At 44.9% G+C, this 27,980-nt stretch overlaps 1 protein-coding gene across 1 annotated transcript in view; it reads right to left on the bottom strand.

Annotated features, from left to right (window-relative positions):
- Positions 1-27,980, bottom strand: part of LOC102495495 (ryanodine receptor 3) — a gene marked incomplete at its 3' end in the record, with an annotated part of 299,734 nt that overhangs the window by 69,778 nt on the left and 201,976 nt on the right. Inside the window, exons 29-37 of the mRNA XM_006156625.1 lie at positions 26,040-26,248; positions 23,627-23,802; positions 22,765-22,801; positions 20,341-20,504; positions 16,787-16,952; positions 8,293-8,379; positions 7,671-7,897; positions 5,461-6,268; positions 2,468-2,668 (exon numbers count right to left, since the gene is read on the bottom strand). Coding sequence (XP_006156687.1) covers positions 2,468-2,668; positions 5,461-6,268; positions 7,671-7,897; positions 8,293-8,379; positions 16,787-16,952; positions 20,341-20,504; positions 22,765-22,801; positions 23,627-23,802; positions 26,040-26,248 — 2,075 coding nt within the window. The remainder of the gene's footprint in view (positions 1-2,467; positions 2,669-5,460; positions 6,269-7,670; positions 7,898-8,292; positions 8,380-16,786; positions 16,953-20,340; positions 20,505-22,764; positions 22,802-23,626; positions 23,803-26,039; positions 26,249-27,980) is intronic.

Genomic DNA, 27,980 nt, shown 5'->3' with positions numbered 1-27,980 from the left:
TCTTTCCCTTGTGATGTGATGTCTCAGACTCTTCATGGTCCCACCATATATGGCTCCCAGGCCTTGGACCTCCAAACTGTGAGCTAAATAAACTCCTATTTTTTTTTCTTATAAATTACCCAGTTTCAGGTACTTTCTGCTGTTAACAACAGAAGAGATAAGAACACCGTGCTTGGCTACTATGCCAACAATCACAAACTGATGGTTTTACCTTGTTTAGTGCTTAGTTATATCCCCAAGTTTTTTTTTTTTCTTTCACTTTTCTAAATACTCTCTGAATGTAGGGATGAAAAAATCTCCAGTTTTTTCCTTCAAAGGTTGTGGAAAGATATTACCATTTTAAAAATCTAATTTTCATGCATTGTGTTTTCCAAGTGATTCTGCATTGCAGTTCTCTGAAATGGATCAAATTCCTCCTTATCTTTGGATGGCACTAAATTATCCCTCATGCTGAGCACTCTATGGGTAGGTGCCTTCTAGAAGTACGTACTTGGGAATGGGGGCAGATGGGACAGCTGACTTTCATAGCAGTTAGTGTCCTTTCATTCATTTCATTCCTAGGCCAAGAGCATTAGCATTATCTGAAAACTTGATAAAAATGCAAATTCTTGGATCTCACTCTGGACCTACTGTATTAGAATCCATAAAGGTATAACTAGACAACCTGTGTCTTATTAAGCCTGTCAGGTGATTCTGATGTCTGCTCTAGAACCACCGATCTAACACATAAGGGAAGAACATCTTGAGCTACAGACTTCTGAAATGACTGTTGAGAGAATACTATGGGAAGAAATGATGATAAGCCCGGGAAGGCAGAAGGGAGGGTAGAGAGGAAGAATGGGAAAGGAAGGAAGGAGCCAACAGTGTCCTTCAGATATTAGGACTAAGAGCTATATCTATGAGGACAGTGTTAGACAGCCTTAGTCCTTACTAGTTATGGAGATGGCAGTTCCATTCATTGGGTCACTGACACAGGGTCATAGAGCGTGGCATGAGGCAAATGTAAATACCTCTAACTCTAAACCTCATGGTAGCTCATAGCACTCGCAGAAGGCTTACCCTCTGACAGGTATTGTACTAAGCAAGATAAATGAGTTATCTTATGAGATCTTCACAAGAATTCTGGGAGAGAGATGCACACGTTACACACATTCTACAGCTGAAGAAACAATGTAGAGAGATTGTAAACCCATCACACAGGGGTAAGTTTTTTCTGCACCTTAGCAAGGTCAGTATCATTCAAGTGTATCTTTAAAAAGCTGACTGTGTAGCTCATGTTTAAGCTAATATAAATATCTATGTTCTATTAAATAGGTTAGGAAAGTAATTGGATGAAGTTGTAGTTGTGCCATTAATATAAAATGGTGGTGATTATACTGACAACAGTTTATGGATAGGCTGCTCATTGAATATATTTAAGATTCAAAGATCTGGTTTCAGAGACAGAAAACTAATATTCTTACTGGAAGATCTATCTTCTCTTATGAACACCCCAGAAGCAGTGGCCTATCAACCTGCAGGGTAGAAGTGAGCTGCAGAGCAGTGGGGATAAACGAAAACTCTTATTTACCAGATATCCCTCCCTCATTAAGTTTCAGAAGGGTGGGAGATGGCAGAAGGTGAGAGACAGGGAATCAAGGATGGGGGAAAAAAGCAAAATCATACAGGAAACAAGAAGTGGAAAATTAGTTGTTGATGGTAACATGTATGTCGATGTGCTTGATTGAGCCAATATACAGTGTACTCTGATTGGAGAACCTCATTTTGCATGCTGTAATGATGTACAGTGAATGAATGTAAACAAATAAATTTAAATAGAAAAAAAAAGTAGTAGTTTCTCATCAGCACTGTGATGGTTCTCAAAGAAGTCTTCGCACCTAAGTAAGGCTGACCACAAGGCGAGGTAATGTGATGAACAAATACACCACATCCCAAAAGATGACTTGCTCTCTGAGTCTTGGTTTCCAGGCTTCACAGGGTTAGGGAGGCTTTACAAGAGGGTCATAACTGGTGTGCACGGAGGTTTGAATACCTTAGGTGAGGGAGACTGTGCACTGGCTCTCTTAGGTCAGAGCACATTGCCTGTATTCTTTTGGTCTTTGATAGAGAGGCAGGGACTCCTGGAAGGGTTGGCAGGAATTTTCTGGGTGCTAGGTCCTTGCTGAAAACAGTGGCCTTGTCTTTGACTCAGTAACAGAGGTACAGGAAGGAGAGAGAGATGGAAGAGAGGAAGTCCTGCCCCCTGTGCAGTTTAGAAGAGGTTATTTTCCCACACAGCATAATTGGCACATATTCCTCAGCTGTTACTAGCATAGGACTAGCCTGTCTCTTGGTGCCATGGTGGGTCTTCTAGTTTTTCATAGCTCTTGAGTCTGTCCTACACACCACAAAAGTTTTGAGTGCCCTGTTGTATGGTTTCAGATGTCTTCCACAGGAATTGGATAGAGGCTCCAGAAGGAACTCTCACCTGCTCCTGTGGGGGTGAGCGGAACTCCCTGGTCTTCCGGGCAGTCAGGGCTGCAGACATGTTCAAGGCCTGCATGAGTTCATTGTAGCGGAACTTCTGATTTGCCTGTAGCTTGGAGACATAGATGTCCCCAAATGCCACAATGGCCTCCACTCGGTGCTGTAGCTCACAGTCACAGAGATAGCTAAGGAGCTCACACATCTGCAACAACAAATAGGTAATACACACACACACGCACACACAAATATATATTTAACATGTTAGGTATTTTGGTGAAGTTACATCTCCATATTACAGATGATAACACTGGGAATTATACAATTAAAATAACTTGTCCAGTGTCATGCAGTAACCATAGAGCTATTATTCAAATTCAAGTTGGCCTGAATTCAGAGACCAGCTCGTCAAGGCCAGGGAACAAGAGAAAAATGAGCTCACTCATGACTGAGTAAATCCACCTGTGAGAGAGAACGGAGCATTTCTAAGACAGCATTTTTTCAAGAATTTCAGTACAAAAACTAGCACCAAATCATGCACGTGAGCACTGCCTCCTTTTCTGCCATCTTTTAGTCCTAGAGGATGGAAAATTAAGGTGTTTGTTCTCCTCCCCACCTTTCATTTCTTTTGTTTGATCTGTACTATTTTTTCTACAATCAGGTCTTTTGGATCATAATTATTAGTAATCTTATCACTATTATAACTTGTTCTGATAACAACAGCAATAACCATAACCATTAAGCACTCTTTGCCAGATATTATGCCAAGCACTTGCCATACTGTATATCTAATCCTCCATGTGTTCCTGATATTTTTATTAAAGCAGAAGTTCTATTAACTTGCCTTCACTTAAGCACCTCGTGTGATTAACAGAGGCTCTCCGGGCTGTCTGGCACAGGTGACAGATGCTGCCAGCACATGGAATGCTCCTGCCCGGCAGGACACTCTGGCAGCTGTGCACACCTCCACTCTCATCAGGGGAACCAGGACCCAGAGCTTATGCCCGTCATACTTGTGACTATAATTACATCATTTAACTAAAAATCATTGAAGCTAATGAATAGGAAGACTAGGTCCGTCTGCCCTCCCTCCCTCCCTCCCTTCCTTCCTTCCTCCTCCCTCCCTCCCTCCCTCCCTCCCTCCCTTCCTTCCTTCCTTCCTTCCTTCCTTCCTTCCTTCCTTCCTTCCTTTCCACGATAGGAAGCCCATGTATGCGTGAGACAGAGAGTGAGAGAGAAAGGACCCTCAACATGGTCTCATCACACTGTGATTCTTTTTCTCCAGGCCTCCAGCTCTCCAGTCCCTCAGAATCCTGGGCACCCGTGTGGATGCCTGATGTGTTTTTCAGGCCAACCTAGGATCTGAACTACAGTGGCTGCATGGGTTCCAGCACTGCAGGGTGCCAGTACTATCCCTGTGCCATAGCAGCTGGGCTGGGAAACTAAGTTGAATGACCAGGAAATGTGTAAAAGGCAAGTTATCTTGTTTAAAAAAAAGAAAAGAACACTCTAAAATTGAGTGTGAGACGACAATAAAAAAATTGGGGGAAATCATAAAACTGAAATAGCATTCTGCACTTAGGTTGTTTTGTAATTACCTCTAAATCAAAGTCTACTTTAAAGACTCCCAAACTGGTGGGACCAGAAGGTGGAGTAATGGTTGTGTCACTGGACTCCCACATGGCTGACTGCAGTTTGAGTCCCAGACCCAGTGGCTTGAAACTCACTCTAGGCACATGTGTGTGCATGCCCAAATCCTGAGAAGAGAATGAAGGAGAAGGGATTGTGGCATGGCCATCCCCTCTGGGGAGTGATTTCTTGCTTTCTGTCTCTCTGGCAAACACACATTCCCTATAGCAAATCTCTGTCTCTAAAAAAGAAAAACCAAAACAAAATTCCCAAACTGGCAAACAGATGGTGTGTTTCAGATGTCATCTATGCAAAGGAAAGAAATCTATGTGTCAGTGAGGGGACTCACATTAAAGAAAGTCTTGGCACTACACCAAACTAGCACATTTATATGTCTTAATAAAGTTTAAGCTATGTATGTAAAATTGGCTATGCTTCTCCTCTATGCTCACATTTTGATGAACTGACCACCCACCAAACCCACTGGATTAGAGATCCTCTACTGTGATAGCTGTATTATAACACATTTTAGGATGAACACATTTGCTATTGTATTTTATAAAAGCCTATTTTAATACTGGGTTAGCATCCACATGCTACAATAATAGAGCTCAGGCTCTGATCGGCTATGGACTTGGTAGGTTCATACAGAGAGCAAGAGGCTGAGAAGCAGAACTGAAAACCAGGGATGGCTGACCCAGACTTGCTCCACTCGGACAGACTGAATGTTTCAGTCTATTTCATTCTCTTTTCTCAGCGTGCAGAAGACAAGAGCTGTCATCCTCAGTTCATCACTGATGCTAGCTTACTTCTGGAAAACCTAAATTTTAGACAATGTTGAGGGTTCCTAGATGGGGCAAGGCTGTGGCTTTGATAGTAGGACTGATCTCCTTTGCCTGATGGCAGTTCTCTGAATGCTAACATAACAGGGCCATATCAGCTTGGTGGGCAGAGCCTGCCACCCAATGATAGCAGGTGATGGGTGCGATGACCCTGTAAGCCAGTCCCTTTAGTTTACTCTGCAGCCAAGAGGCCTCCCCTTCTCCAGCTATCTATTTCACAAATAAGCACTTTGGTAACAAAGGGTGAAAGATCTGATCAGTGCAGACCCATCCCTGGTGCCAGAAAAAGCAATCCTAAAGCATGTGTCTTACTGATGAGGGTTAGTTTTATTCTGTCATGGAGAGACTTAAGAAGTGCGTTTCACATCAGATAGATGCATCCCCAATGAGCTCTCTGAGCAGCTCTGCTGAACTCTTTCAGCAGCAGGCTGTGGCCAGTGTCTGCAGTCCCAGTCTCATAACCAGGCTGCACTCCTGCCCTCTAAGGCTTTTTCCCCAGGGCACCATCACTGCTGCCCAGAGTTACCTGCAGCTTGACAGATTCAGGTAATCGAGTCTGCAACAAGCCTTTGACTGGAGACTCCTTGCGGGCTGCCTTGCTGGCCTCTTCTCCAGCCTCCACTGCCTTCTCCTCCACCTGGGTCACTTCCTCCTTTTCTGCTCCCTCCTCTGTCTCCCCACCATGCTCTCCAAACACAGAGGGATCAATCAAGAGGAGGATCTGCCGAACATCGTCATCGTCAAACACTCCCATGACCAGTAAGGTTCCAATGAGTTTCAGCACAGGCACAAACTGGAACTCCACAGACCCCCCAACAGGGTCCCGGATGTGTGCTCCACTGCACTTCACTGCCTCTGTGAGCATGCTCAGTGCCTTTGTCTTGAGACTATCCAAGGGGATCTCAGGGCTCTGCTTCTGGTGCTCCTCACTGGTCACAACAAAGCAAGGGGTGGAGAACCTGAACCCTGGCTTGAGGCATGTTCTCAGGCCCACCCCAGGCAGCCCATGCCTCTTGGACTCATCTGGGTATAGGCGGATATTCCTGGTGCTGCTGGTAATGGGGATGATGTACTCATTCTTCATCATCAGCTTTCTCTCCTTTGCGTTGGCAAGGTGGATGCTGATGAGAAGATCATAGAAACCAGATCGAAGGAGGCCAGGGAGATACTTGTTGTCGATGGCGTGGAAGAGCTGAGAGAGGTCCACATGGCTGCACAGGGCATAGGCTACTCGGCTATTCCCCAGGGCACACACAGCACCATAAAGTCTCAGTGTGTGGTAGTGGAACTGCATCAGGTCCTCCTGCTCACAGAGCTCTAGGATATCCACACACCTGGAAACAGGACAAGCAATCAAGTGGACCATGAAGAATACACCAGAATTTGCTCAGGTTCACTCTGTTAGCCCCTGGGAGTTTCACCTAGCCCCCAATAGGCAGAAGGGATAGAACGATGGAGGAGATTCTATCACACTTCCATTCCTCTCTAGGCTCTGGTCCATATCCCAATTCCTGGTGATCCAACATATCTAACTATAAGGCTCTTAAAATCTGCAAGACTAAAAAAGTGCTCTTTATTAGAGAAAAACCCTAAACTCCCAAATAAACAATCATTCAGGTATATGACCTTGGTGACTTGGCCCTCTCATTTGCAAGTAGATCCTCCATTTCTTGATGTAAAAGCCCCTCAGAAGACATAGATAAAGCCCATTGTCAATCTACCATCATCCATGGGGTTTTGCCTCCCAGAAAACAAACACCTGCACTCTTGTCTAGAGAGCGAACATTTTCAGATCTTGGATCAGCTGGCCTAATTTAATTCACTTTTCCCTTCCTATTTTCTTCCAGCTTTATTTGCCTGTGTGTTGCTCCCTTATTTATGTGGGACCAGACTTGGGCTCAGGTCTCTGCTTCGTGTTTCTGTTTTGTCTTGATATTTATCATGGATGTGAGGACCCTTTAGAATTGGCTTTTTGGGCTGGATTTCTGGTATTTTCTACTCCTTTCCTGTACTAGCCTGTCCAGCTACTAATAATATCCAAGTAGGATCTACGAGATAACTAAATGGGAGCTATGTAAGCATCAAATATCTCCACCCTGTCCTGCAGAACTCTGCCTTGCTTTTTCTTTTTTTCTGGTCAAGAGACCAAGGGATAATAATAACCACTGCAATAAATATTTAATTCTCATGTACAGAAACTGTACTAGTTGTTTATCTATAAAGTCTCATTAGTTTTTCTCCCAGCAACTTTTTAGGCAGGCATTTCTCTTACTGTGTAGATGAAGAGACCAAAGCTCAGAGGACGTGAGTAACTTACCCAAGGCCAGAAAACAAGAGTCCTGGGCAAGAGTACCTCTTAATAAGAGGCAATAGGAACCTTAGTTTCTCTAAGTCAAGCTCTGTATGCCCTATTCTTTCCCTTCTTGTCATAAATAATTATGTTTCAGGGCCCCTTAGTTTGTAATTAAAGGCATGGAAACGTTCCCTGATCCCAGGCACTAGCAGCTGCAATGAAGGCCCTGTGGCAGGCAGATCACAGTGCATTTCCCACATGTATCTGAGTGAATAATGGAAATGGGAATGGGAAAGAACAGAAATGGAGGCATCAGGGACATCAACAGCCATCTTTGGACTGAGCAAGATCCAACATGGGTGCTCCTGGTTCTCTTCTGGGCTGTCTAGGCCCATCTTGCCCACCTCCCAGGCCTTCCCCTTCCTCTCTGGGCCCTCCCGCACCTGTTCTCCTCGGGGATGTGGAGCGCCATCATCTGCAGGGGCTCCAGGCACTGCACCACCCAGCCGTGGCGCTCGCTCACCCGCTCTGTCTCCACTTTCAGGAAGCTGTTGGGCATGCGGCTCCAGAGCACAGGCTGGATGGTTTGGACGTCCAGCCGAGGAGGACACTGTGGGACTGGGTTCTTCTCTTCACTCTTAAATATGGCCGCAGATAGGGGCATTGCATTCTGGGGCAAGGTGGAAAGGTGTTGGAGAAGAAAATACACACAATATGGAGATTCTCAGTTGCTGGATAAGGCATCCGGCTCATGGTAACCACTATGGTCGGTATCAGTTAAAGAGAGAGAAACATATCTGGGAGACCTCTAAGGAGTTTGCTAGCATTACTTAGGACTTTGAATAATACATTATATGAATATTAATTAACTGAACACCCAAAAGAGGGGAGAATGAGAATATATATTTTGTTATCTGAATTTTACAAGCAAATATAAGGAGTCTAGGGAGACATACGAGGAGGTGGGCTTCTCTTCCTCCACCTCCGAAGGCCTGAAACTTTCTCCCTAATGGTCAATGTTAGCTTCTCTTGTCATGGTCATTAGATAAGAGGACAGATAAATACCTTCAGCTTCCCGAGTTCAAACTGAAACAAAGAAGTGCTTGTAGGCTGCAGGAAGACTGCTGGGAACACTTTGGTATTGGGCTCCACCTAGAAACCAAAATAAATGGAGAGGTTTGCTGAGAGCTATAAAATCACAGCTTGCTAAACCATTAGATGTTCCAGATCATTCTGATCTCAGCTGACAGAGGAAAGTGGCTGGTTGGTCATTCTCCATTGCTCAGAAATTCTTAGAGACCTGGTATCAATTAGTGGAGGTCTTACTGTCCCCCGTCTTCAACATTCTGTGTCTGGCTGAATAATCTCAGATCCTTTTACGTTTTCTCTCAGGTACCTGTAGCCAACGGCTTTCTCCACAGGTCAGGACAATCAAGACGACAGCCGCTAGCTCACCACCAATCATAATTGGCGGCGCCTGCTATGGGCCACTCAACATGCCTGACATGCCTGCTCTTCAGAAAGCATCAAGACATCCAGCACTTGTGTGACATCATCATTTACCAGGCTTGCACATACACGTAATGGCATCAGTCAGGCAAACCCAGGGAGATTCCTTGGCAGGGTTTCTCAGCCTTGGACCAACAGACAACACACACGCAACATGGAGAGACTCAGTTGCTAGAAAGAGAACACAGCCCCTCTTAACCAATATGGTTAGTATCAATTAGAGAGAGACAACTGCATCCAGCGGAACTCTAAGGGCCTTACTAGCAGGTCACTGTGTTGTGAGAGGGGTCCCATACATTGTAGCATACTGAGCTGTATTCCTGCCCTCTCCCCACTACAGCTCAGTAGCACACTCTGCCCCCCTATGTCATGACCCTCTATCTCCCCAGATCACTTCAGTTCTAGTGGGGGCAAAAGCAGCCCCCTTCCCCTCACGGAGAACTACTGTTCTTTTTTTTTTTTTTTTTTTTTTTTTTTTAGGGGTTTTTTTTCTCGGGCGCAGCCCGGTTGTAAGTTTTTGCTATCGGGCTCATGCGCTTGCCAGAAAGACAGAGACAGAGAGGCAGAAAGTGAGAAATCATCCCCCAAGGGGGATGGCCACGGTGCCATCCCTTCTCCTTCAGTCTCCTCTTGGGATCTTGGGCACACACACACACACACACACACACACACACACCACACAGGCCCAGGGTGAGTTTACGTCACCGGGTCTGAGACTCAAACCGCGGTCGACTACATGGGAGTCCAGCAACATAGCCATTATGCTAACTGCTGGTCCCCTGTTCTCCAGATAAAGATGGGAAGGTATTTCACTGGAATAACATCAAGAGGCTGTCTCCAGATCCTTAAAACCTCTCCTTCACCCTGGGTTCCTCTGGACTTTTCTCTATCCCCTTTGCACTCCGTTCAACTTCAGTTCTTGCACTGTGGGTACAGGATTCATAGACTGTCTGCTAGCTGCTAGTCAGATGTGACATGAGGCTTTCTTTGCTTAGGACGTCAGAGGTTCAATTTATCACTTGCTCGCTTTGACAGAAGAGTAGACTTGGAGTCCCCCTAGGTCCCCAGTACTGCAGTGTTTCCAATGGAAAGTCACCGTAGACTATGGAATAAGACATGATGTCTACTCCCATACTGCAACTGTAGTTCCACCAGCTGAAGCTCTTTGCCTTGCAGCGAGTGCAGACATTAGGAAATTCTTGCTGCTCTCTCACCTAGAAATTAAGGGGTGGTGAGTGTGTAGGACATACCCTAAAGTGAACTCAGTGAGTCATCACTCCTCTCTCAGAACCTGGATCTTGTTTCTAGCAAACAGAATGTCACAAAGGAGAATGGACTGCCATTGCCTTGGTTAGGTTACCTAGTTTGAGTCCATATCTCAGCAAATTGGAGATGTAAGTGGAAATGGTAAGAGGGCCTATGAAAGGGCCATCTAACAATGAATTTCTGGGGGTCTCAAGGGACTGAGAGCAACCCCTGCTGCAGCCAGCATGAAAACCAGAGCCCAGTTCTGCAAACACAGAACAGTGAATTCTGTCACACCCATATGAGCTTGAGAGAAACCCTAGAATTCCAGTAAAGGATGCAACCTGGCTGATACATTGTCTGGAGCCTTGTGAGACCCTCAGCAGAGGATCCAGTGGGACACTGAGGGACTGGGTTCATCTCTGTGCTCAGACTCAAGCCACTAGGTCTATGGTAATATTTTTATGCAGTAATAGAGAATAAATACAGTGAGTTTTCTTTTTGTCAGAATATTTGCTGGCAGTTCCTTTTTATTTCTAAAGAATTATTTTATTTAACTTTATTTATTTCAATTTCACCAGTGAAGGAGAGGGAGAGGGAGAGGGAGAGGGAGAAGGAGAGGGAGAGGGAGAGGGAGAGAGAGAAAAAAAGCAAGTAACCAGGTTCAGGACTTGAACCGTGGTTGGCCATGTGGGAATCCAGTGCCTTAACCACCATGCCACCTGCCGGCACCTCTAAATAATAAACTTCCTCAAAGCATTTGAACATACGATTTATGAAATCATGTATTTTTTAATGACTATAATTGACCTAAAATATTGGAAGTCCAATACTATAATTTGTGCATGATTAAACAGGCCAGACTCATTAAACCTCAGACTTGTGTCCAGCACACAGTCATTCTAGTATATGGCAGCGGGACCATAGGTCAGGGACCAGCATCGGGCACATACTCATGTTTCAGGTACCCATGGATGATACAAAGAAATAAATGTCTATAAAATCTAGAAGTAGGGATGGATTGCTAGGATATTTGGCAATACATGAAATAAAAGACGTCCAACAAATGATTATTTAGTACCAATTATATATCTATTTTGTGCCTGACCCCGGATTTTAGCAGTAAGAGACACAAACAGGAAATTCTGATTTGATGCTCTTCTGACTTAGGTCATCAGGCAGTAGTTGTTTCCGGGTTCATTTTCAGATTTCTTAAACATGAATACTGAATGTGTGAAACCTACAAAACTTGCCTCCTCAAGGGATTATGACCTTACGCAAGAAGAGCTTTGATGGTTGAGAAAAATTCATCTGACCAAGAAGAATCCCATTAGTTTGTGCTGAGGAGGAGATATAATGTAATCATTTGCAGGCTTCCTATGCTTAGTTCAATCATGCCAGGATGAAGACTGTCACCTGAAGAGGGTAGTTCATTTCCAGATATTTCAGGACCAGTTCCTGTCAACTTCATAAACTGCCCAAACTCCAGGGCCTTCCTCAAAACTCCCAGAAGAGAGTAGGTGCTTTGAAAGCAATAGGACGTCTTGGAAAACGTAAGTGTGGGCTTATGACAGTGTGTGAAGATTAAAATGACATGGGTGGTATAGTAAGCAGAATTCTAGAAAACTCTTAGGACCCTGGTGCAACTCCTGCAACAGGCTCTCTGCACATGCAAGCAAAGGCTATGAGCCAGGTGACCTTAAGGAGACCTTGTCAGCTTTATCTACTTGTATGAGTCCTTGAAAAGTAGCCATTTTCTTCTTCTGGGAGCAGAAAGAAAAGTCAGAAAGATATGAAGGACACTCTGGGAGCAGAGAGTGGCTCTGGCTGACAGAGACCTTGAACCTTCAGACACTGAAAGAGCTCAGAAATGATCCTTCCCAGAGTCTCAAGATAAAATTCTGGTCTACCTCGGCAAATACCTAGATCTTGGCCTTGTGAGAACCTTAGTCTCCAGTCAAGCCTACAGAAATGAGAAATAATAAATACATACTGTGGGACCACCGATGCCCAGTTATGTTGCTGGATTCCCAAGTGGCTGACCACAGTTCGAGTCCCAGACCTGGTGACTTGAAACTCATGCTGGGCGCATGTGTATGCATGCCCAAGATCCTGGGAGGAGAATGGAGGAGAAGGTATTGTGGCATGGTTATCCCCCCCTGAGGGGGGGGGGTGATTTCTCATTTTCTGTCTCTCTGTCTCTCTGTCTCGCACACACACCCTAAGGCAAAAACCTCTTAAAAAATAAATTCATGTTATTATAAACTTCTAATTTTGTTCTAACTTATTAGGCAGTAATAAAAACAAAGATGAGTGATTTTCCAGCCAAGGCAGTTAGTCTGAAACCATCTCAGTGAGCACTGCTCTGTGCTAGGTACCGCTCCCTGTCCAGGGGATGCACAAATACCTAGATCTTGGCCTTGTGAGAACCTTAGTCTCCAGTCAAGCCTACAGAAATGAGAAATAATAAATACATACTGTGGGACCACCGATGCCCAGTTATGTTGCTGGATTCCCAAGTGGCTGACCACAGTTCGAGTCCCAGACCTGGTGACTTGAAACTCATGCTGGGCGCATGTGTATGCATGCCCAAGATCCTGGGAGGAGAATGGAGGAGAAGGTATTGTGGCATGGTTATCCCCCCCTGAGGGGGGGGGTGATTTCTCATTTTCTGTCTCTCTGTCTCTCTGTCTCGCACACACACCCTAAGGCAAAAACCTCTTAAAAAATAAATTCATGTTATTATAAACTTCTAATTTTGTTCTAACTTATTAGGCAGTAATAAAAACAAAGATGAGTGATTTTCCAGCCAAGGCAGTTAGTCTGAAACCATCTCAGTGAGCACTGCTCTGTGCTAGGTACCGCTCCCTGTCCAGGGGATGCAGCAGAGAACATGACAGCTAGCCTCTGCCCTCCAGCTTACCTTCTGGATGAGGAGCTTACACTCTAACAGAACAAGCGGTGAACCCAGATGTAGAGTTACTGTGACATGTCTTTGCCTTTTTCTTTTGTATTTAAGGAACCTCTGATCACTGGCTGATCCATTTTGTCCTTGTAATAATAGACGTTCTCTCTCTAATCATGTGTGAAGGTCAGGGTATCAGAACTGGCCTGAATTGAAAGCTAACCCCCTTATAACTGGCTCAGTCCTCAGAGCAGTGTGGCTGGAATTGTAATCACTAAGGAGTATCTCCTGAATGTACATTTTATTTCTCATTTCTCCACTGATTATATTAAGTGGGACAGAAAAAGGTTTTCAAATTGCATAGCGCTATTTAACGTGGAGGTCGGGAAACATTGTTTGAGAGACTCTTTCTCTTATTATTTTGGTTACTGGTCCTTTTTGAATAGAAAGCCAGTGTATAAATATTGCTGGCCTGTTCCTCTTGAGATAATTGAAAAATGAAAATGGCTACAGCTGCAGAATAACAATCATCCCACTGCTGGAGACTGGAGGCACGGCTGGACATGTTACTGTCTTGCCTGGGATGAGAAGGGGGCTGGGTGTGTGCCTTCCCGGAGGGCCCAGCCAGAGCCCTGACACTTGCTCACACTGTGTTGCTCAGGGCAAGAATCAGGACTGGGACCCTGAGCAGTGTAATCAAGATTTGTGCATCGAGTAGAGGAAGGCGCCAACTCTCAGCTGACTAGCCCCGTGTCTCCTAGGAACCACTGTGAAAGATGAGATAAAACTGCTGCAGTGTCTTCCTCTTGGTTGTAACATTGCCTCAATATCATGGGCTGTCCTGAGTCAGGAGAGTCACTGCCATGTGAATGCCATGGTTTGTTTTGTTTTGTTTTTAATGAATTCATTATTATTTGGGCACTCCCAGGCCCAACTAGCCTTAAAAAGTTATTAGATGCTTTAGAGTTTTCTGCAGCTCAGGGAGGACCTTTTAGCTAAACTCATTTCCAAAGTTAATGGGAAAAAGTTAATGGATTCTGAAGGACAGCAGCCATGTATATACAACAATTTCTCAGGGGTCTTACCGGGTGGGGGAGGTGGAAAAGGATAACACTTTACTTTCTGCCTCAAACTCTGGCTTCTAATGCTTCCTTCTGGAAAGAGCTGGTTGGGCCCTGGCTGCTGGACCAAGTTTGCCAAGTGTGGGTAAGTCCACTCTTTCTTAGGAGGAGATGGAGATGCAGAGAGTCAGGTACTGCAGGAGGTGCCGGGGAGACCAGGTGACTGTTCCAGGCCCACAGGCTGTCCAGGATGCCAGGAGGGGTCTGCTTTATCTGTTCTTTTTCTTTCTTTTTTTAAATTTATTTTTTTAAGGTGAGGATCTCACTGTGTCACAATCCTCCCAATCCCAGCTTCCTCAGCTGGGACAAGAAGTGTACACCACCTCACCTGGCTCTTTTTTTCTTTCCTTTCTTTTTTAAATTTTTTAATTTTCTCCACGAATGAGAGAGACTGAGTGACAGAATGAATATACCTGCAACAGGGTCTTGCCACAATTCACCTTCAGCCCATCCTGGGTCATGGGCATATACATGCCCCCACAAACTCAAGGAGGTCTCCAGGTATGAGCTCAGAACCTTTCCATGTGGATCAGCCTCACAGAGTGTCATTTTCATTGCTGTGTCACTGGTCCCCTATCATCCCAGTTTTTTTTTCTTTTTTTTTTTCTCTCTCTCTTTTTTCTTTTTTGCTATAGAGCATGTGCATTCGTGAGCAAGCAAGAGAGAGAAATATCACATCTTGGGGGTGGTGGTGGGGATGACCATGCCATAATACCTTCTCCTCCATTCTCTTCTCAGGATTTTGGGCATGCTTGCACACATGCTTGACATGTTTTTCAAGCTGCCAGGTCCCAGACTCAAACCACATGGTCAATCATGTGGAAACCAGTTGTCTTAAGCACCATGCCACCTGACTGGCTACTCCCTTGGTTCCTTTAAGACAAGGTCTTGCTATGTTGCCCAGGCCAGCCTATCTCAGCTTGCCTTAGTCTCCCAGTAGCTGAGATTATAAGCCATTACGCCTGGCTTTCAGGCCAAGCAATCAAACCTGGACTTCCACGTGGACGCAGCCTATAGAGCAGTCGTGTCTTAAACAGTACATGTCACTGCAGCTGGGCTCGGTCCATCTATTTTTGGTCAATGAACAGTTCAGGTTTGGGATAGCTACTCTTTTATCTCCCCCAGAGCCCATCTCTTCAACCACAGGCCAGACAACTAGCTAGCAAGAAGCTTTTCAGGCCAGTGGCTGTAACCTGGGGCTAACAGAAGGATCCACTTACATAACAGCAGGATGTTTTTTATCTACTGTAGTTAGCTAACCTATTGACCTTGGAAGAATGTTGGCTTCCTTAGTCACTCTCCTGCTTAGAAACCTTCAATGGCTTCCCAAGTTCTATCTGTACCTCTTTACCTTTCCAAATGACTCTACTGCCATTAACTATAAAGACCCTTATTATCCTGTTCATTGATCCTTACACACACTTTCTGCTTCCCTAAATCCATAATGCTCTGTGCCACTCATTCAATCTTTACTTTTTTTTTTTACTTTTTCTTTTTTTTTTTTGAGAGGTTTTCCCTATAGGGCGCGTGCGCTCGCCAGATAGACAGAGACATAGAGGCAGAAAGTGAGAAATCACCCCCCAGGGGGGATGGTCACACCACAATCCCTTCTCCTCCATTCTCCTCTTGGGATTTTGGGCACGCATGCACACGCGCCCAGCGTGAGTTTTAAGCTACCGGGTCTGGGATGCGAACCGCGGTCGACTACGTGGGAGTCCAGCGACATAGCCATTACGCTAACTGCTGGTTCCCCCACTCATTCAATCCTGAAAACTCCTCTCTCTTCATTTGCAAGATTTATTTTTCTTCAAAATCAGTATTTTTATAAAACACTTTCCTGACTTTCTTCAGTAGGGAAGGGTGAATTCGTGAAACACTCTGTCTACCCATACATGTGATTCTCTATTCTACCTGTGTCAAGAATGTTTAATCCAGTTGTTTTAACTTCTTAAACTTAGCATTCTCTGTAGTATGCTCTGTGGATCTCTAGGTTCATAGAAATTTATCAATTATTAAAGTTAAAATATTTCTTTTCTTGACTTAACTTGCTTGGTTAAATGCATTTCTTCCTGAAGTATTGCTCAAAGTTTCTAATGTGTTAACATTCATTGCAAAACTTCTAGAAGAAGATTTCATATGATATTTTTCCAAGATCATTTAGCCATCTAAGATAAAAAGATCAGGTTTTTATGGTTAATGACAGATAAATCTGCTTGTGTGTGACTGATGGTTTTCCTAAGTAGTTTTGCAGAAGTTCATAGTCCATGAAATAGGGAAACACATAACTTTTACAAACATATTTTTAAAGGATCCTGCAAGGTATCTATAGGGAATGTGAATAATAATTTTGCCAGGGGAATACTGCCTGGCAAATTAATCAGTTTTTATAGTTTCTATTTTGAGCACAGAAATTTCTTAAAGTAAAACCCATCTGTAGTCACCTTATAAATCTCTGTAGCTTACATAGTATAGGTAACCATATGGCCTGGCCAAGAAATACTTATGTAATAAAGGAATAACATTTTAGAGCCTTAATCATCAAGGAAAAGTCTCTTCATCCTCTAGAAAGTTGACCAAAATATTTGATTAATCACTAAGTATTCTCCCCATCTCCTTTCTTCCCTCTATAAAAATGAAGTCACTTTGTGGTTCGTAGACCACATAGGCTTATCACCTCGGCATGCTGGGGTGGAGATGCTGAATCTAAGAAAGAATGAAGAACAGAGTCATAAACACCAGGCCTGGGACACTACTGTCTCAGCTGTAGAAGCTGCCCTACCTGGTAGCAGGTGCCAAGTTCTTTCCCATTGGCTGAGAAGGACAACATGCCCATTGCCAGGTCCAATAAACAGCCAATCTCCAGGTCCACGTTGCTTCGACTTGATCTTTGGGAACTGGCTACGATGTCGCCACCCCAGATCATGTAGCAGTTGCTACGTTTCACACTGGAAGCCAAAGAGAGAGGACAAGACACACAATCTGAACTGAGGCAGTGTGTAATCAAAACTCAAGAGTAAAATACTTATGAGGCTGTCTGATCAGACCTCAATAATTTTTTTTTCTTAAATACATTCATTTACCTTCGACTCACTCTATCCAGGCATGGACCACTCAGTTTAGGAATGTGGCAATCTATTAGGCTACCTCCATTCAAAGAGCACCAGGTTTAGATGCCTGTTTCTGGACTCTGTCAGCTCATCTTTGTAAAGAAGATAAAGGGGATGGTAGTATTCCCACCTTAGGGATGGAATACTGAGGCAGTGAGAGGGTGACCACTTAAGAATACTTATATAAGGATTTGGTGTAAGAGGCAGGGTAGGCCAAGCTGTTGTGATCCAGTGGTAACACAGGAACCTGCCATGCTAGAGGTCACATGACTAACTGTGGGCTCAGATCCCCAGGGCAGTTTGAAAACATACTGGGTACATGTGGGCACCCAGGATCTTGAGGAGCTAGCAGCTAGGGAAAGGGGATTGTAGCATGACAAGACCCTGTTGAGGGTGTGTCTATCTTTCTTACATGTGCACACACACTCTATCATAAAAAAAAAAGAGGTAGAATAAAATATCTGGATTAAGAGTCCCAATTTGATGACAAGGGCAAAGACTATAAAACACTTGAAAACTCATTCTAAGACTCCTTAGGATGAAGGCCTAGGCCACGGGAGACTTATGAAATAGACAAACTACCTTCGATGCGCTCCCACCTTCCCGATCTCTAGAGTCCTGCCTCCTGCATCTCTGGCAAACCAACAGCTTGGTGCCTGTCTCAGCTGTCTACCAACCCAAGGATGGAGAACTCCATGATAAGCATTTACACTTAAAAGCAAACCATAAGAACCAGATGACTTTAAGGCTCCAAAACCAAATGTCTTAAATGCAGGACTTCATACCCCGGTGAGTTGTGGAGAAGATGGGCAATGGCTGAGGTGATTCCTGAGCCCCTCACGGTGGGCTCTAGCAAAAGGTTGCCAATTCTGTCTCCTCTCAGCCTTCACCAGTGTATATCATCCAAGTAACATAGTGCTCAGGTTAAATGAATGAACAACTCTATACCTGATGCCACAGTAACTCCCTGAAATGTCTGAAGGTCGATCTGATGTGACTCCCTTGGTTTCCCATGTGGCCCTTGGCTGTGTGGGGACAGGCCCACCCCAGGGTCAAGAAGAATGCATTCGGCAAGCACTGTGTGGGGGGACAGATCAGAACAGACCCTGTGAACTATTAAAGTTGCTGTCTGTCTCTGGACTGTGCCTTCATTTGGAAAGCCAAGAGTTTGACTAGGATTCTCTGAGGTTCCTTCACTTTCCCTGAGGGTGAAAAATCTCCTTTATAAGTATTCATTCACATCCTCTCTTCTCAGACAGGGGCCAACATGAATAGCCTCTTTCAGAGTTATAGCCATTGTTATATTTCGATAGAAGTTAAACTGCAGCCGTGTTATTGCTGGTTTTTAGTGACTGAAGTACTAAATGCATTAATAACTAATACAAAATCCAATTAATAATGCATTGAAGCTGTGAGAACATGAAGCAGCAAATTTTGGGCATATTTTAAAGGGTCCCAATTCAAAATGATCTAAAACATCTGAAAATCGATTCTGTATTTACTGCCTATCAGGTGCAGCAAAGAACTAAGAATTATTGAGTGTCTACCATATACTGGTTCTTATCCTAGGCTCTAACATGCCAGTTACTTTTCACAATAAATGTGGTCTGGTCTCTGGGGCTCAAATAAACCAAGCAATCTGCCTAGTGTGGCAGAGCCAGCAAACTGGAGCAATAAACCCGAATGAGGCGGACATTTCTACCATCTTTCTTCCCTCCTGTCTGAAGACCAAAGCCTGGACTGGTCAATTGCTTTCACACTTATTCTTTTCCAACTTAAACCAGATGCTTCTCACACCATCTACTCTGGTTCTGATACCATAATGGGCATTTAAGAATGGCAATGACAATGCTAAATATTTACTGGGTGTTTGAGTCAAGGTGCTATCTTAAGCATTTTCTCTGAATTAGCTCATTTAATTCACATGACACTCTATGTGATCAGAACTCTTATGTTTATTCTATAGAGGGGGAGTTGAATGACTTGTTCTCAGGTCACACTCCTAGTAGTACTGTAAACTTAGTTAAAAACCGGGCAGTCTGTGCTCTTAACCACCCACATGCACTTGTGCCTCATGGCACAGTGAGTGATTCACCTCTAGCCATTAGTCTTTTTTTCCTTTTTTTTATTTTAAAATTTATTTCCTCCATGAGTAAGAGAGACAAAAAGAGACGGCATCACTACCAGGGTCACAACACCACAATCCACCATTGTCCAGCCCCAGAACATAGGCATGCATGCCAGCATACTCAGGGAGGTCTCTGGATGAGAACTGACAACATTCCCATGTGGGACTGCCTTGGTTCACCACTGTGCCACCATCCGGCCCCAGCATTAGTCTTTGACAAGTGTGCATCATCTAAAGAGCATTGGATTGCCAAACGTTCCCAACTTTGTAGGGAGTAAAGGTCAAGCTTTAGAAACAACTTGCCATATTCCCACACATAGCTGCAAAGGGGAAAAATGCCTTTTTTTCCTGAAAAAGCAACAGGTGAGGAATGTACTAGAAATCATGGCCTTGGTCCTGAGTCACCTTGGGTGCACATCTGGTCACCAAGGATTCTTTCTTTGACAGTAGCATGACCAGACTGGTGGGAGGGTATACGTGTGCCTCAAACAGGTTTTCCTAAAAATTCCCAATTCCTATTTAATGGTATTATCCATGGATTTGCTATGTCTGTTTTCTATTCTTTCTCCTTTCGGCCATTACAGACTCCTGGGATGCAGAGCTCCAAGCTGCTATGTGATATGGTACATCCTTTAATTTCTTCTGAACCAACTTTCAAGCAATAAAGGGTTTTCTCTGTCTGGTTCAATGTTGTAGAAATTGGGTCCTTAATTATCACTTTTTACTTGTCAGAGAGTGTTGGAGAGAGAGAACAAGTGAAAGAGAGGGAGCGAGAATGTGCAAGCGAAAGCGAGAGAGCACCCCCCATGGGGTGTGGTCATGCTACAACTCCTTCTCCTCCATCTCTCCCTTCTTTTGGGATTTTGGGCACACACGCAAAGAGACCTGGTGCATATCTCAAGTCGTTAGATCTAAAACATGAACTGTGCCAGTTGGACATGTGGAATTTATCCACTTTAACCACCAGGCCATGGGCTGGCCTCATTTTCCCCCTTTTAAGAGAGGCTGAAATGTATGAGGTGGGAGGGAAAAAACTGTTAGGGAGTGGAAGCAAGGAGACCGTGGGCACCCCTGCCCCTCCAGAACCCTTTTATTTACCTTTCATGGACCCGGCCTCTTTCATCGCCCAGGGTGACAGTCACTGTACAGTTTCTATTCAGGTCAAACTTCTCACTGTACAAGTGATAGTCTGGGGTCACCCACCCGACCCAGACACAGGAGGGGTCCTGCCCAGCAAAGATGCGGATGGCGTAGTAGCATTGCTGTGGAGAGACCAGAGAGGGAGTGAAAGCCCCACGCCTGGGCGAGGGACTGGCAAGGAAGAGAGCACAGTGGCCCACTTGGCCCTAGTTTTGTGAAAAAGCAAACACCCATAGAGGTGGAAGAGAGGTCTTCAAAAAGTGCACAGAAAATTGTGCTATGAAAAAATTATGCATGGATTTCAAACTATTTGCACCAAAATAAACTTGCATTTAAATTCAATTTCCACAATTTTTTTTAAATTTGCTAGAATCCATGTACACAGGCTGGAGAGAGAGAGAGAGAGAGAAAGAGAGAGAGAGGAAGAGAGAGAGAGAGGAAGAGAGAGAGAGGATGGGGGGAAAAGTGAGAAAGCACCCACCTAGGGGGATGGCCATGCCTCAATCCCTTTTCCTCCCTCTCTCCCTCCTTTTGGGACTTTAGGCATACATGCACATGTGCCTAGTGTGTATTTCAAGTTGCCAAGTCCAGGACTTGAACTGCTTAGCCAGCCATGTGGGATCCAGCCACCTTAACCACCATGCCACTGGCTGGCCCTCACAAAGTTTTTGAAATCCCCTCATACTATGCTCTAGACTTGGAAGGAGGGCTGAATTGAGACTCTGGCTTCCTAATTTACCCTCTTCTATTTTGCTTTAGTACCTAGAAAAGCAAGCACTTAATCTGCACTTTACTCAGGAGATGCTGTTGATGGCATCAGTGGCAGCTGCTCAGAGGGTCGGCATGGAGTCCTAACCTGCTCCTGGGCACCAGGCTGGCCTTGGGCTACAGAGGACAGCTGGGCACAGTCCTTACCCTCAGAGGGAGGCCAGTCAAGGGTCAGAGCACCTAGCTACTTTATCTATTTCTATAGGGCCAACTGAGGTTTTGTGTTATTTTTTAAATCTTGAGAAAGAGGCTGTGAAAGAAAAAGCCTATGTCATGACCGAATGTGCTCTGTGTGGCCATCACGTCCAACCTCAGGCAGTGTTGAGAAGCACTGCAGTTCTTGGGGTTGTCCTACAGCTGTGAGGTGCATCGTTTTGTTACAGTAACAGCTACAGTACTGAGGAAGGTGACTGCATCATTTTCTTGATGAAACTAAGCAGATTTATTCTTAATAAAGTGGCTCATATTCGTAGTCTGCCCAATTTTCTCAATTAGAAGGACAAAGGGTCAGCCAGACTGACTGGACTTGAATCTTGGTCCTGTTGGTTATTGACTGTGTGACCTTGGAAAAGTCACTTGTCTTTTCTGAGCATAATATGGTATGCAGTATCACCTGTCTCACGGGATTAATGATTACATTAGTCTTAAATGCATGAAGATGAAATGGGGAGACACGATATGCCGAGCACGGCATTCTGCCTGTACTGCGTGTATTATCCGCTGCAGCAAGCACCTCATTCCTGGTGACGTGGCTAATCTGTGACGTCAGGGTTACTGGGTAACTTTATAGAAGGAGTGACATGCATTTCTTTCTTAGACATTTTTTTTTCTTTGCCAGGAGCTAAAGGAGAATGAGAGAAAAAGAAATTAGGAAATGATGCTTTCTGACTACTCTGGAGCTATGGAAAAAGAGACCAAAAGCAGCCTCCATCTTCTGGGCTGGTTTCTTGATCCTTCCACACACTCGATTGCTTTCAACATTACTCTGCGCCTGTGGCTAATCTGTGACGTCAGGGTTACTGGGTAACTTTATAGAAGGAGTGGACATGCATTTCTTTCTTAGACATTTTTTTTCTTTGCCAGGAGCTAAAGGAGAATGAGAGAAAAAGAAATTAGGAAATGATGCTTTCTGACTACTCTGGAGCTATGGAAAAAGAGACCAAAAGCAGCCTCCATCTTCTGGGCTGGTTTCTTGATCCTTCCACACACTCGATTGCTTTCAACATTACTCTGCGCCTGCACAGAGGCATGGAAAGCCGGCTCGTGGAAGTTTACACAAAAGAGCAAACAAAAGGATTTAATTGAAACCCTCCAACCGAGTTTCAATCAGAAAAGGCAGTGTTGGGTCTCTTGTGGCAAATGGGTAATGAGTACACAATGCTGCCCAATTAGGAGCTCCAGGTAGAGCTTCTGTCTTGTACTGAATAACCATCTCTCTTCCCCTCATTTGAGAAATGCCACAGATGTGTTCTGGAAGAATCAAAATGGATATTAAAAGACAGAGTAATTGGCAATTAAAGAGGATCTCTCGATAGATCTTTGCTGTAAGGGGCATATTACCAGGCGCAGCAAAGAATCAAATAATTAAAACCATAATTGGGCACATTTACTTACTGTTGTTGTATGCGAGAGAATTTCTTGCATCTGTTTCCTGGGGGGGAGATAATCCATGTTTTAGTTATTCAGTTATACCGAGAATCCCACAGTTCTGACAGGCAATTGATCTACCCTAAACGATCAAGGCGAGTTGAGGAAACTGGCTATTTACTATACCCGAGTGATCGCAACTAGTTTTGGAATTTGTTCACTTGGAAGCTGCCACCACGAGGCAGGGCTATGACTTCCAACTCATCCCTCTGCCCAGATGGCAAGTTAGAGCTGAGAGAGAGAGAGACGGGGGATTGCAATCGAACAAGCAGGGAAAACTCCAAATGGCTTATTCTGTTCTTTGAAGCAGCTGTGCTTGTTTAAAAGGTTAGTAGATAGAAATCCAGAGGAATCCTGGACAAGACAGTTCTAGACACGACAGACATCAATGATTAAAAATAGACATCAAAGAAAGAGGGACAGCCAGGAATACATGCCCAATCAGGAAGGGAGAAGGTGCATTACTCATGAGTCACACAGCCGCAGGGTTGGACAGTGCCCACAGTTATGCAGAGAAAACAGGATCTGTCTACCCCCCAGGAGCATCTCATTGCACACAAAAGCAACAGTTGCACCTTCTCATGTACTCTCATCCCTTTTACTCCAAAAACAGAAATTGTGGGCAGCCAGGGAGCTAGGGATTCCAAGAGTGCCATCACACGTGACTGTTTAGTTTGGTTAGTGTGCACGCACGCGCGCACACACACACACACACGTGTGCACATATGAACACATGGGTGTGCACACATCCTCATTTCTCAATCCTACCCACAGAGTTCAGTGTAGAGCAGACACAATGAGCACAGAGAGCCGGCCCCTCCCTTCTCACCTTTTCTGGAAAGCCTCACTGTCCAGACAGGGGCTGTGGCTGAAGGACGAGTGGCACTCGACGGGCATGCTCAGACGGCAGTAGATCATGCTGGCATTGCTGTTCTGTGTGCCAAATGTCTTGTGGGTCACCTTGAGGCAAGGAGGGCTGTCCATGGTGCCATCAATTCTTATGACCTGGAAACAGCATAGCCCATATACTCACCTACTAGAGGGCCGGACCTTTGCCCTGTCCCTTTTTTCCTTCTTGATGTACTCAATGTAGCCGCAACAAGGCATTCTGTGAACTATAGAAGCTGTTGACAGAGACAGGCAAACTATGATTCTTGTCATTGGTTGGCCTCCGTCCTATAGAAAAATCACAGATCTGCTTCTGGCTGGAGAAAGAAGAGATTTAAAAACCCACTGGGTTCCCTTTGAGGCCAACAGTGGAGCATGTGTGCCAGAGAGGGTTGTGATATATGGGTGACGCAGTGCGGTGTCCATAGAGGCTGACCTTTTAGGTCAGGGCGAAGTGGCTTAAGAAGAAAATCCTTCCATAGATTTTGCTTGTCACCAAGCCTGAGAACATAAAAGGGAAATAGAACCAGAAAGCCCAAGAAAGAGTACCAGAAAGCCCAAAGTTCCAGAAAAGAAGCCCAGGCTCCCATAGAGAACACCCTCTGTGAACCAGCCAGGTCCCCATCTCTGCTACAAGCAGACTAATGACTGAGGCTCCTAGAGCCTCGTCTAAATACTCAGGAAATTCGTAGCTCTAGGGCACAAGCACAGCAGCGTTCAGGGCTGGACAAGGAAAGATCAAAACTAGACTTTGAAGTGTGTGTGTCCGTGTGTTTTTGTGTGTGGGTGTGTGGGTGTGTGGGTGAGGACGGGGAAGTAAATTGAAAATTTCAATCATAATTTTTCTCATTGGAGCCTCTATCCTGCTTTAAAGAGAATGATTCCTATTCTGCAGCCCATGAGCAAGCCAGAATATTTGTGTGTGGTTCATTTATCTTTTAAGTGGAGGGCCTCTAGTTTGTCAAAGGAGCTCATGCTTCCAAAATTCCAAGAGCCACTTTTCAAAAGTAATGGTGAGGGGGAACCAGCAGTTAGCGTAATGGCTATGTCGCTGGACTCCCACGTAATCGACCACGGTTCGTGTCCCGGACCCGGTGGCTTAAAACTCACGCTGGGTGCGTGTGCGTGCGTGCCCAAGATCCCGAGAGGAAAATGGAGGAGAAGGGATTGCGGCATGACCATCCCCCCTGGGGGGTGATTTCTCGCTTTCTGTCTCTATGTCTCTCTCTGTCTGTCTGGCGAGCACACGCGCCCTACAGTGAAAATCTCTCAAAAAAAAAAAAAAAGTAATGGTGAGGGAGGAATCAAAAGTCACTGCTGAAGACTGAAGGAAAGTAGGGAGTGGAGAGCTGCTGCTTGCTGAGTTGAGACAGGAGAGTACGTTAAGGGAACTAAGTCAAAGTGAAGCCAGTCAGCGAGTCTACCCCAACTAATGCTGCTGTAGGGTGCAGCTGTTCAGTGTACTGTCAGCAGTCTCCCCCTTTTCCCCACTGTGAAGAAGCCATGCTCGACATGGGTAAAACAGATGAGCAGATGCAGGACGAGAACCTGGATTAGGCTTCTTTCAATCTTTGGCTCCTTTAAGCTCCCCATAGACAGTGGACGTATCAGAGTCAATTGCCATATCTCAGCTTAAACTCCTGGATATGTCACCATAAAAAAAAATCTAAAAGGGCCTAAAACATCAAGCTATTAACATAAGAACATAATGAGCTCAGAACATAGAATCTTGAGTATAGGTATTAAATTTTTTTTTTTTTTGAGAGGTTTTTCACTATAGGGCGTGTGCGCTCGCCAGACAGACAGAAAGAGACAGAGAGACAGAAAGCGAGAAATCACCCCCCAGAGGGGATGGCCACGCCGCAATCCCTTCTCCTCCATTCTCCTCTCGGGATCTTGGGCACGCACGCACACGTGCCCGGCGTGGGTTTTAAGCCACCGGGTCCGGGACGCGAACCGCGGTCGACTACATGGGAGTCCAGCGACATAGCCATTACGCTAACTGCTGGTCCCTGTATTAAAGTTTTTAAAGAAAACTAGGTTTGAGGCCTCTGGGTGCTGTATTACTTTGGCAACACCAGTACTGAAATATCTGGAGACAATCTGGTGGCCCAAAGGCTCAGGGATCAATCTGCAAGGCTGTAGGCACGAGACTGTCTTCTCTTATAAGATGCAACTGAGCTGCCCCAATTAAAGTGCCTGCAACAACTTCTCTGAGGGCCAGTAGGGAGGTGGCTGGTACATAGCCAAGGCACAGGCTTAGGTAAGCAGCTGCTTGTTGACAGGAGCATTAGTGTGAGCTTAGTGCCTTGCACACCTGCCCCACCAGGACCACCCCCAACGTGTAACATTACCTCTATGTGTGGATGATCCTTTGGCACATTGACGAATGTCGGGAGGCGCTTGCTGAACCACATTGCAACATCTCGGTTCATGTTGACAGCAAAAGGCTCAAAGCCTTCTTGGAGGCCACACATGGTATAAAACTTGAAGGTACTGGCGTCTGTCCCGAGATTCATGCGGCCGATCTGAGACAGCCCCAGAGCGCAGATGGGCACAAAGCCTGCAGAATGAAGACAGCCCTGCTTTAGCTCTGAGACAGCCAAGCCTTTGCTGCCTTACAGAAGGCTTTGGATCTCAGTAATAAGGATGGGACACAGCCCTCTGTCTTTCTCCCTGGCACATAAAATCAACAACAGGAGATGACATGGTCATTATCACTGCCCTTGGCAAAGAAAAGTGAACTTGGTTCAAAATGGTTTGGGAAAAACAATGCCCATTTAAGATTATTATTATTTTTTAAATTTTACTTTGAAATTCATTTATTTATTTCTTTTGGAAGAGGTAGGCACTCCTAAAAGGGTCCTCATGCAACAACCTGACCCTAGTCTCAGCCAGCCCGGATCAAGAGCACATGCATGGGTAGGAGGCCCCGGGAGGTGAATCTGGGAGCTTCCTGTGTGAGTTCAGTTGTGTGACTAGTACACTACAGTCTGACCCAAATTCTTCTTCAAATGTAAATAAATATCAACTGAGAAGTAAAACCAATAAGAGAAAAATAAAATTCTTTATGCCTTAGTTAAAATTATCTTAGGACCTGATGGGAACCAGCAGTTAGCGTAATGGCTATGTCGCTGGACTCCCACATAGTTGACCGTGGTTCGCGTCCCGGACCCGGTGGCTTAAAACTCATGCTGGGAGTGCGTGCCCAAGATCCCGAGAGGAGAATGGAGGAGAAGGGACTGCGGCGTGACCATCCCCCCTGGGGGGTGATTTCTTGCTTTCTGTCTCTCTGTCTCTCTCTGTCTGGCGAATGCATGTGCCCTATAGCAAAATCCTCTCCAAAAAAAAAGAAAAATTATCTTAGGACCTGGAAAAATTTAAATGCTACCAAAAACATAGCAATCCAAGAAGCCTAAAGAGTGAGGGCCAGCCAGTGGTGCAGTGGAAACACTGGGGCAACCACACTCTGTGATGTTCGATCCACATGGGCCGGTCCCACATTCATGTCCTGGGGCCTCCCTCCACAAGTACCTGTGATCCATGCTAGCTGAGGAGGGGGGTTGCCTGAGAAGTGGATGCCATGTTGGGGTGTCTCTCTCTCTCTCTCTCGCATGCAAAAGATAACTAAAATAATAAAAAAGACTCGGTGTGCAGATTTTGCCACAAAAAAAAAAAAATTGGGCGACTGAGATGATGTATTAATTTGCTTCATTATAGTAACCTTCTTACCATCTCTATGTAGCTTCTAATATGTGATATACCTTAAATATGCAAAATATTTAGAAAATTTTTAGAAAAAAAAAGATATAGTGCAAATGATCTAACTTGCCTGGAACTCATCATCTTCACCTGTGAAAGCAGAGGTCCTTCACATTTGGAGGGTATGGTTCTAGGAAGTTTTAAATACTAGCACTGTGATGCTGCTTATTTATAATACACAGTTTACAAACTCTCATTTTCCTAGCCCATTGCCCTCCTTCTTACCCAAGTGGGAGAATGAGAGTTTCAAATAGGAGCCAGAGAAAGCTCTTCCCCACCTATGGCTATTCGCTTTCCAAGCTCACTTCTATACCATGATCATGTTAAAATATTACCATTCAGGCCTAGTCTCTGTGGTGTCAGTAGCAAACAGAACTGCAGTGTTGGAAGTGACATGGCTGCTTGTGGGTCTGGACTCCTGGCCTGGCTGACCTGAAACACATGCACATGCCTACGATCCTGACCAGTTGGAGGGTTGGTGAATGGGGATGTTGTTGTGACCAGAGACTGTTGAGGGTCCATCTCTCTTTCCC

The sequence above is a fragment of the Tupaia chinensis genome, unplaced genomic scaffold (genome assembly GCF_000334495.1).
Source record: "Tupaia chinensis unplaced genomic scaffold, TupChi_1.0 Scaffold000510_1, whole genome shotgun sequence".
NCBI lineage: Eukaryota > Metazoa > Chordata > Mammalia > Scandentia > Tupaiidae > Tupaia > Tupaia belangeri.
This window is presented reverse-complemented; position numbering and strand designations above follow the sequence as displayed.